We start from the raw sequence: 11,709 nt of genomic DNA, 5'->3' as shown, positions 1-11,709 counted from the left end.
TTTCTTTTTTTTTTTTTTTTTTCTTTTCTTTACATCCCCTTAATCTCATTTTTCAGGTACCTAATAAAGAGGAAGAAGGACCAAAATACCCCCTCCCAGGTTGATTTTGACCACTTTTCCAATTTTCAACCATTTTCTTTTATATTTTTTTTCCAACTATTTTTCTCTTCTAAGTTTTCTTGAAATTCTATTTTTAAGACTCAATAAAATTTGGGAAGTTTGGGCCCAATATTGAATATCAGGTATTTGATACTTCCTGGGGAATCAGGTGTTACAGATTCTTCCCCTCTAAAAAACGGTCGTCCACGAAAGTTGCTTATCCTACAACATTGTGGTTGGGTGTCCTACATGTACATTTTTCCATTCTAATATACTACGTGGTCGTTACTGAACATCAAGGCTTGGTTACATTCATGTGGGTGTTGGAGGTTTAATCCTAATAAGCAGATTCATCAATCCTTCCTATCATACATGAAATTCGATACCACCAGAATCTATCAACATGAATGCTTAAACAGATAAGGCAAGAAGAGTACTCGTCAATGCCACATCAGTCTGTCTTCATCTTCCCGGTACTGACAAATTCGAGAGTAAATCTTGCCAGCTTATTGAGTTCTAGGTCATATTCTTCAACTGATCTGTACCTCTGTTTCAGTTTCAAGAATGCCGTCTGACAAGCTATCCTAAAGACAATGGGGTAATACTTTTGAAGATAGGCCTCCTTGAACTAAGACCATGTAACACGACCCTCTTCAGGATTGAGTATCTTATGGATGCTTCGTTAGGATCACGCAACAATGCACATATTCGATCTAGATAAATACAAAGAACAGAAAAGAGAAAATGTAAGGAGAAATATTGATTAAAAATTTATATGGATAACTTCAGGTAGTATAATTGTAATAGAGAATACAGATAATACAATACATTTTTAAAGGTCAGAGAAATATTTTATTACCTTTGAAATAGTTCTATAAGAAAGATGGGTTCCATATATAGCTTTACTGTACAAAGCTATTTATTATTTATGACAATTTATTTTATACGTCATCTTTACTCTGTATAACAAGATATAAATAGGTTCCATAACCTAACAATTCTAACATTAACAGGCTGCTCGAGTTACAAGAATTTCATTCTCAAACGACCATGAGCATCCTCACTACACCGTATCAATTGAGCCTTTGCACAACCTCAATATTCCAACATCAACACATTTTGTATTTGCTAGATTTTTTGCACCCTATATCTTCTCCAAACACATCACCATCTTCCACTAACTTGCGAGTGAAATGGTATCGTCTTCCGTGTTTTGTTTTTAAATGATAGATCGGATTCCTCACCAACTGTATGACACTCTGACTATCTCTATAAACAATCTTTTCATGTTGCTTCTTGCCCAATTCTTCCCGATAGTCAGTCATCCATATCGTCTCATTTCCAGCTTTAGCTATTGCCACGTACTCAGCCTCAGTACAACGCATTTTTGAAGCCTACACATCTCATCATCCATGGCTTGCTCCCATTTGGTTGTATCCACCAACTGTAGGATCTCATGAAAGAACTCTAGTTCCCTTTATCAGAGTCGACAACAGATAGTTTGATGAAGTTACATACATATCTGGTACTCTAATAGTTCTGGATGATCTTCTCAACACCACTTAAGGTGTCACTTGCTCCACCACTAGTTCTGAATGATAAAGTCGTGTGCATAAATTATTTAAGTTTTATTGCGTTTATTAACTTAGATGTTAAAATTACTTAGAAAATAATGGAATAAATATTAAACATAACTTAGAGTTTAAAAGTGTTCATACCAATTTTATTCTCATTCTTCACAAATCGTACAAATTGAGTGCAATAATTGATTTGTTCAAATAAGATTAAAAATAAAAGTCTGTTCTTTATTTATCTAAAGAGAAAGTAACATAGCAATATTGTAACCACCTCATCTTTGTTATATATTTTATTTTGAATACACGAGGGAGAGAATTATTTATAGGGTGCTCTTTTTTATTTCTTTGTGATATCATTAGTATATGCATATTGTAGGGCTAAAACTGTGTTTCTCAAGGTGCATACTTAGTGTGGCCATCACCCTGTTCGCCTCCGCCATATTTATGGCCTCCGTGACCACCATATGCATACCGTATCCTCCGTAGTTTTCTCCGCTGTATTCCTCATATTTACCTCTTCCGTATTCCTCAGGCTTAGCTCCGCCGTATTCTCCATAGTTTCTTCCATTATATCCTTCGGGTTTATCTTTGTCGTATTCCTCTTGTTTACCTTTGCCGTATTCCTCATGCTTACCTCCGCCTTATCCCCCATAGTTTCCTCTATCATATTCCTCGTGTTTACCTCTGTCGTATTCCTCAATCTTACCTCTGCCGTATCCCCCATAGTTTCCTCTATCGTATTCCTCGTGTTTACCTCTGTCGTATTCCTCATGTTTACCTCCGCCGTATCCCCCATAGTTTCCTCCATCGTATCCTCGTGTTTACCTCCACTGTATTCCTCATGCTTACCTCCGCCGTATCCCCCATAGATTCTTCCATCGTATTCCTCGTGTTTACCTCTGTCGTATTCCTCATGCTTACCTCCGCCATATCTCCCATAGATTCCTCCATCATATCCCTCATGTTTACCTCCTCCGTATTCCTCATGCTTACCTCCGCCGTATCCCCCATAGTTTCCTCTATCGTATTCCTCGTGTTTACCTCTGTCGTATTCCTCATGCTTACCTCCGCCATTAGAGAAGGAAGTATTACGATGATGACTAGATCAGTGACTCAAGATGCTCAAACCACATGGTTGACGATCAGAGTGGTGCAATGGAGGCATGATCTTAGAGAAGGAAGTATTACCAGGCTTCGACAATATTGAAGAAATTCTTCCACAGAAGACGAGGGAGCAAATTATACACTTTAGCTTGAGTGTTGATGTGTCTGAATATCCAAGTGACACTGATGTTGATGAGCAAGATTGTGACTCAACCAAGTGAACCTGGTGAAAAGAAAATAGCACCACAATGAATTCAACGGTCACGAAAATGATCGAGAGATTTTAAGAATAAATTTAGGAAAATGATTTAAGCCATTTGAGAGGAAGGTTGAGAAATTTTAGGAATAAATTGCATAGCCTCTACTATAAATACTCATTCATCCTACCTAGGTATCCTACCTAGGTTATCATCCCAAGAAATATAAAATAATAGTATTTTACAAAGTGTCTTGTAATCTTTCTTTATTAGTTTTAACAAAGAGTGCGAGTGTTTCTCACACAAAGTTGTGTTCAACATGGTGTTCCCACAACGACCTTTTATCTCATGACCTTAATGATGGTAAATAATTATGCAAATTAACATCCTAACAATTAGGTAATGTAGAATTCAGAATAGCCAGATAAACGTTTAATCTCAACTATGGGTAAGTGAGAAATTAACATATTTAAAAAAAAAAAAAAAAACTCTCTATATGTCATTTTTAATTGGAGGCGAGGATAAACTTGAAAAGAAGGTATAAGTAAAATATTCATTGTCAAAGAAATGATGCTCCTTTGGAACTCTCCATCCCACTGAGGGTCAGTGGAACAATTGTGTGAAGTTTATTTCCCATATTTGTAATAGTTCTACTTCTAAGATGTAGTTCGAGGGTGTGTACTCAATATATGACTTATCGGTGAACTTTTTCTGCCCTCTAATTCTAGTGATTCAAAAGCTCTACTGAATTCATCTGAAACTGTTAACTGTTTTATGGACTTCCTCCCGGTGTTGTCTTCTTCCTACTCATATCTCAACTATCCAATTCCTTTGCGACTGGGTGCTATGTTGACTATATATTGCTAAACATTCCTTTGCCCCTGCTACTCCTGGATATTTCATGTTGTCATTGATATTAAATTCAACTTTTTGGTCACTTATTCTTAATATTATGCTTCCGTGGTAGACATCTACTAGTGTTCTCCCTGTTTTTAAAAATGGTCTCTCCAAGATAATTGGTACATCACGGTCCACTTCATAGTCTAAAATAATAAAATTCTCTAGAAATATGAATTTATCCACTTGAATTAAAATGTCTTCGATCTTTCCTTCTGGATAAGTGATGGACCTATCGACTAGTTGAATGGTGAATGAAGTTGGTCTAGCCTCGTTGATCCCTAACGTCTTGTAAATGGATAGAGGCATTAAGTTGATACTTGCACCCAAGTCACATAATGCTCTACCTAAATTCTTTTCTCCAATTGATACTGGAATAGTGAACGAGTCTCGGTCTTTCTTTTTTAGTGGGATTTTGTTTTTTAATATTGCACTACCCTCTTCATTTAGTGTCATCACCTCAATTTTTTCGAACTTCCTCCTATTCGCGAGCACATCCTTAAAGAATTTCACATAATTTGGCATTTGCTTCAACACTTCCACTAGTGGTATGTTTATATGAATTTCCTTCAAAATATCCATAAACTTCCCAAAATTGGCTTCCTCTTTATTTCTTTTTGTAGAAAAGAAGGTGTCCGTATGTATATATTGCTCTCTTGTTCACTGCTGATTGTTGCCTGGGTTTTAGGAGAATGTACTGTTTTTGCATAATTTTTGTTTTGCACCTTATGTTCATCTACTCTGGGAGTGACTGTCGTTGTGTTCTTTAGTGACTGTTGCTTGACACTGCTCCTTACCTTCTCTTTTTGGTGTTTAGGTTTCTGATCACATCTTCTCAAGAGGTCTATTTCGTAACTCAGTTGCTAATTGACCTACTTGAACTTTCAAATTTCGCAAGAATGCTTGCTTATCACAATATTATTTTTAGCCATATATTTATTAGGCTCTCAAGCGATGTTCTCGGTATGTGTTGAGCTTGGCTAATTCTTTTCATTTGGGTATTGGCTTGTTGAGGACCATATGCCATTGATTTTGAAGTCCAAAACCTAGAGGGTAATTTGATTTAGGTGACATTCGTTGATTGTATGGGCTTTGTCCCTTCCATGAGAAGTTTGGATGGTTTCTCCACCATGGGTTATAAGTGTTTGAGAATAGATTATTTTTCTGGTTGCCTTAACTAGCTTGATTTCTCAAATAAAAATTGAAGTCGGGTTATTTGGACATTGATCAAAAGTGTGTTCTTCATATACGCAAGATTTAATTGTTGTTTGAGTCATTATAGCAGCAGATTGGACAGGTGCTTTAGTCATTGAGTCTTGTCTTAACGCTAGATTTTGTAGAATATTATTCACCGAAGCTAATTGAGCATTGATAGACGTCAAATCATCAACTTCAAGTACTCCTTGAGTCTTTTTCTTGGATTTCTCCTCACATCAACCCATTGAAAATTATTAGATGCTATTCTTTCTAGAATCTCATAAGTTTCATTGTACGTCTTAAGCATCAACTACTTGTTTAGTAGCAATATTCAATCCATTGTAGAAAGTCTCCATATGGATACAATGAAGTAGTTCATGGTGAAGACACCTTTTAAGCCTCTTCTTGAATCTCTCCCCAAGTTAAGTGTTTCATCTTCAAACTATTGACAAGCAACAATTTCATTTTTGAAGAATGTGTTTCTAGTGGGTGGGAAATACTTGATAAAAAATTTATCTGCTAGACTATTCCAAGAATTAATTGTTCCTGGTGCTAAGGTATTCATCTATGATTTAACACCCTCGGTTGCAGAACAAGGGAATAAACTCAATCTAATGAGGTCTCTAACTACTCCTTGGAATCTAAATGAGTCACTTATTTATTTATTTATTTAAAGAGAAAGTACAACAAAGAGCTCTCATTTGAATACATGAGGGAGAGAATTATTTATATATGTATATTGTACCGCTAAAAATGTGTTTCTCAGGGGGCATATCCCTCGTGTTTACCTCCACCGTATCCATCGTAGTTTCCTCCACCATATTCCTCGTGTTTACTTCCACCGTATCCCTCAAACTTACCTCTGCCATATCCCCCATAGTTTCCTCTATCGTATCCCTCGTGTTTATCTTTAAAGTATTCCTCATGTTTACCTCCGCCGTATCCTCCATAGTTTTCTCCATCGTACCCCTCGTGTTTATCTTGTTGGTGACAACAGAAAACTGAAGTGAGATTGAGAGGAGGAGTGATTTGAATGATGGGGAGGGAGGTCCTTTTATAGGGAGATTCCCGGAGTTGGTTGAGATTTGTGTGGATGAAATTGAATTCACCTCCTTCTTCTCTTCGGCAGTAACTCATTCAACTCATTCAAACTCTATTATTAGCTTCAACAACTCATTCAAACTCTATTATTAGCTTCAACACCCTCCCTTAAACTGAATTCTGCAGAAATCAGTTTAGGACTTCACTTCGTCATCTTGTTATACATCTTGGATTCTGCACATTCCCATTTTTCTTCTAAGCTTCTCGAACAATGGTTGTTTCAAGGGCTTTGTGAATAGATCTGCGATTTGTTCATCACTTCGGCAAAAGTTGAGTTCAATAATGCCTTCTTTACACAAATCACGCAAGAAATGAAATCGAACATCGATGTGCTTGCTCCTTCCATGCAACACAGGATTTTTAGACAACTTAATAGTTGACATATTATCACAATATATAACCGTCGTACCTGGTTGCTTATGATTAAGAATTTCAAGCATTTTTCTTAACCAAATTGCTTGGCACGAGCATGCTGCTGCTGCCACAAATTCTGCTTCTGTAGTTGAGAGTGTTACAATAGGTTGCTTCTTTGAAGACCAGCAAATAGCTCCTGAACTCATCATGAAAATACTTCCTGAAGTACTTTTACGATCGTCTATATCACCTGCATAGTCACTATCTGTATAGCCAACCATCTTCGGATCATCTCCTTTCTTGTAGAATACCCCCAAATCAAAGGTTCCTCTCACATAACGAAGTATCCTTCTTGCTGCATTGAGATGTTTTTCCGTTGGATGCTCCATGTAACGACTTATCATACTAACCGCATACATGATGTCTGGTCTGGTTGAAGTTAGGTACATCAAACTTCCCACAATTTGTTTGAAGTACCTATTATCAACCTCTCGCCCGTCAATATCCTTGTGCAACTTTAAACCCAATTCTGATGGAGTTCCAAATGTGCGCTCATCCAATTTAAATCTTTCAAGTAATTCTTGAGCATACTTCTTCTGACAGATAAAGTTACCTGCGGGAGTTTGAGTAACTTCTACTCCAAGAAAATATCTCATCAAGCCAAGATCTGTCATTTCAAATTCCTTCATCATGCTCTTCTTAAAAAATTCAAACATTTCTTCATTATTGCCAGTAAATATTAAATCATCAACGTATAAGCAAATAATGATAATGTTACCTCCCTTTTCAGTTTTCACATACAACGTATGTTCATACGGGCATTTAGTGAATCCCATCTTTTCAAAATGAGAATCAATGCGACTGTACCATGCCCTCGGAGCTTGCTTCAAACCGTACAAAGCTTTCTTCAACTTGTATACTTGTTCCTCTTTGCCTTTTTGAACAAAACCTTCTGGTTGCTCCACATATACTTCTTCTTGAAGCTCTCCATGTAAGAAGGCCGATTTCACATCAAGTTGATAAATAGGCCAAGATTTCTGTGCTGCAATAGAAATTATGAGCCTGATAGTATCTTGACGTGCCACTGGTGCAAATACCTCCTTATAATCAATTCCATACTTTTGCTTGTATCCTTTTGCAACAAGTCGCGCCTTGTACTTATCCACCTCACCGTTTTCATTCAACTTGGTTTTGAAAACCCATTTTACTCCGATTGTTTTCTGCCCTCTAGGAAGATCAGTGAGCTCCCACGTCTTGTTCTTCTCTATGGATTTGATTTCACTGTCCATAGCTTCCTTCCATTTCTTCTCCTTTACTGCTTCTTCATAGACAATTGGATCACTATCCATAAAGAATGCAAAATAACCACTATCACTTGATTCATAGTCCATCTCATAATCAATCATCCAGTTTGGTCTCTTTCTTGTTCTTGGATGTCTTTGATTATGATCATGATCTTCTTCTACTGGTTCTTCTTGTTGAGCTTGTGATGAGCTCTCTCCATGCTCATAGTGAGGCTGAATAGGGGCTTCAGTTTGTTCTTCTTCAAGATCTACAGGAATCTGCTGATTTACAGTGATCTTTTCTTCCCATGTCCAAGTCTTCTTTTCGTCAAAGACTACATCACGACTTACCACCACCTTCTTTGTCAAAGGATCATAAAGCTTGTACGCCTTAGAGGTCTCGCTTACTCCAAGGAATACACACTTCAAACTCTTGTCTTCAAGTTTCTTCCTTTTCTCATCAGGAACGTGTGCATATGCTATGCACCCAAAGATTCTAAAGTGGTCTACTGCAGGTTTTCTTCCGCTCCATGCTTCTTGTGGAGTCATATCTCTAACAGAAAAGGTAGGACTCCGGTTGAGAATGTGAACGGACCACACGACAGCTTCTGGCCAGAATTCCTTCGGGACTTCTCCTTTATTTAGTAAACTTCGAACCATGTTGAGAATGGTCCTGTTTTTCCTTTCGGCCACACCATTTTGTTGTGGTGTATATGCTGTTGTTAACTGCCTCCGTATGCCCTTCTCTTCACAAAATTGAATAAACTCGTTCGAGCAGAATTCTCCACCTCTGTCAGTTCTTAAAGCCTTGACTCTTCTTCCAGTTTCCGTCTTCATAGTAGCACAAAACTTTTTGAAGCAATCAAAGGCTTCTGATTTGGCGTGCAAGAAATAAGTCCATGTTTTTCGACTAAAATCATCGATGAGGGTCATGAAATATTTCTTGTTACCATTTGATGCTGGAGAGATGGGACCACATATGTCCGAATGAATCAACTCCAAAATTGCTTGAGCTCTTCTTGATTTTCCAGATGGAAAAGAGTTTCTTTCATGTTTTGCTACTACACAGCTCTCGCAAATTTCCGTTGGTGGAGTAATATCTGGCAACCCAGTTACCATCTTCTTTGAGGACAACGTCTTTAATCCTTTGAAGTGTAGATGACCATACCTAAAATGCCAAAGCCAGGTGGTATCTTCTTTCTTCACCATCAAACTTTTGGCAACGATATTTAACGTCAACGGATATAGACGGTTGGTGGTCATCTTCATCTTAGCAATCGATCCTCTTTTGGAGTCATAAATTTCACATTCATCATTTTGGAATGTGATCACATACCCCTTTTCTTGTAATTGACCGATACTAAGTAAGTTGGCTTTCAGATCAGGGATGTAGAATACATTAGAAATAGACTCTACAAAGCCATTTCTAGTCTTGATATCTACGGTTCCTTTCCCCATCACTTGGAGAGTTGAATTGTTGCCGAGAGAAACCGTAGTATGAAAATTTTCATCTAGAGTTGAGAAGAATTCCTTACAACCTGTCATATGATTGCTGCATCCAGAGTCTACGACCCATACACCTTGATCTGCAACCTTCATAGCATGGAATGACATTAATAATGTTTCTTCTTCTCTTCTCTCCACAAAATTGGATTGATCTCTTTTCTCCTTTTGAAGCCTGGTATAGCATTCATTTTTGTAATGTCCAAGGCGTCCACATCTGTAGCATTCCACCTTGGACTTGTCAAAGTGTCTCTTGCCTTTGTTTTCATAATCATTTCTGGCTAGGTCTACTGACCTGCCAACATCTCCACTTCTTTCTCGACTGCCTCTCCCACGACCTCTGCCTCTTCTTTGCCCTCTACCTCTAGGGCTTGAAGATTCACCTGGTGTGGATATTTTTAAGGCTGTCATCTCCTCTATTGCACTTGTACGATTGAGCCTCTGCTCATGTACTAACAGGGAGCTTTGGAGTTCATCTATTTGCATCTCTTCGACATTGTTTGCTTCTTCGATAGAACATACAATGTAATCGAACTTTGGAGTTAGTGATCGCAAAATCTTTTCTACGACCGCAACCTCCGTGATTGAACCACCATGCATCCTCATTTTACTTGCAAGACTTATAACCTTGCCAATATAATCATTCACCGTTTCTCCCTTTTGCATTTGGAGAATTTCAAAGTCTCTTCTGACGGCTTGTAGTTGAGCACGTTTTACTCTCGTTGAGCCTTGATACTTCCTCCTCATAGAATCCCAAATTTCCTTGGATGTCTTCTTCTGAAGCATTGTTTCCAAGATAGTCCTATCAATGGACTGAAATAAATAGTTCTTGACCTTCAGGTCCTTCAGCTTCGATGCTGCCAACAGTTGCTGTTGACCAGCTGAGAGTACCTCGCCTTCATTTGGCTCTTCATAACCCGTCTCCACCATATCAAAGAACTCCTTTGATCTGAGAAAATTTTCCATCAACATCGCCCAATGATCATAGTGACCATCGAACCTCGGGATGGCGGGCTGAACGTAGCTCTCAACTTGTTTTTCTGCTGCCATTTTTTTTGCTGCTGCAAGATTGCTCTGATACCAGTTGTTGGTGACAACAGAAAACTGAAGTGAGATTGAGAGGAGGAGTGATTTGAATGATGGGGAGGGAGGTCCTTTTATAGGGAGATTCCCGGAGTTGGTTGAGATTTGTGTGGATGAAATTGAATTCACCTCCTTCTTCTCTTCGGCAGTAACTCATTCAACTCATTCAAACTCTATTATTAGCTTCAACAACTCATTCAAACTCTATTATTAGCTTCAACATATCTCTGCCGTATTCCTCGTGCTTATCTCTGCCGTATTCCTCGTGCTTACCTCCACCGTATCCTCCATAGTTTCCTCCATCGTATCTCTCGTGTTTATCTCTGTCGTATTCCTCATGTTTATGTCTGTCATATTCCTCGTGTTTACCTCCACCGTAGCCTCCATAGTTTCCTCCACCGTATCCTCCATAGTTTCCTCCACTGTATCCCTCATGTTTATCTCTGTCGTATTCCTCGTGTTTACCTCTACCGTATTCCTCATGCTTACCTCTACAGTATCCCCCATAGTTTCCTCCATCGTATCCTTCGTGTCTACCTCTGCCGTATCCCCCGTAGTTTCCACTATCATATCCCTCGTGTTTTCCTCCGTCATATCCCCCGTACTTTCCTCCATTGTATTCCCCGTATTTTCCTCCATATGCACCATCTTTACCATATCCATTGCCATAATTTTCAACACCATATTCTCCTACGGAAGCATAGCTACTATAACCATGACCACTTGAAGAACCATATCCTTCGTAAGAACTTGACAAACGTCTCGCTGCAGAACAAATTCCTATTCCGAAGAACAGGAAGAACACAAGAGAAGAAAGTTTATGAGAAGCCATTTGCATATGCATGTGTATGCTTTGAGTGAAGAGGTATATATATAAGGTGATCATGGGGCCTAAATACCACTACCTCACTCTGTCCACGCAAATTGCAGAAAATGGGTTTGGCCCAAAATCTACGTTTAGACCTACCGATCTTATACACATGATTTTGCAGCTCACCTTCTCCAGAGCTCTCATTTACTTCATATTACAAAATCACTGTGTTTATTCACTCCTAGCTTTGAATGCAGCTCATGTTCTAAGTTTTATCAACAATACCAAATTTCTTTTCTCAACCATTTTCCTTCAAATCAAAGCATAATTTAGTCACTCAAATCTGCATGCATCTACCCATTTGCTTCATATTTGTGATTTTTATTTCTGTTTACCAATTTTAGTTAAGCAATTATCCCAAGTTATATTCGTATATATATATATATATATATCAATGTCTAATTTAACACTTTTTGTGTTGATATGTCAATCTCTATGCTATC

The 11,709-nt window shown here is 38.2% G+C and overlaps 1 protein-coding gene across 1 annotated transcript; it reads right to left on the bottom strand.

Moving 5' to 3' along the window:
• Positions 1–5,775: 5,775 nt before the first annotated feature.
• On the bottom strand, positions 5,776–11,209 carry LOC111811496 (keratin, type I cytoskeletal 9-like; the record flags this gene model as incomplete). Its single annotated transcript, XM_023698375.1, is given in 2 exon segments — positions 5,776–6,051; positions 10,621–11,209. Coding segments are annotated over 2 exon segments (807 nt in total), but the record flags the coding sequence as incomplete, so codon positions are not given.
• Between the last annotated feature and the right edge of the window lie 500 nt (positions 11,210–11,709).

The sequence above is a fragment of the Cucurbita pepo genome, chromosome LG15, assembly GCF_002806865.2.
Source record: "Cucurbita pepo subsp. pepo cultivar mu-cu-16 chromosome LG15, ASM280686v2, whole genome shotgun sequence".
Lineage (NCBI taxonomy): Eukaryota > Viridiplantae > Streptophyta > Magnoliopsida > Cucurbitales > Cucurbitaceae > Cucurbita > Cucurbita pepo.
This window is presented reverse-complemented; position numbering and strand designations above follow the sequence as displayed.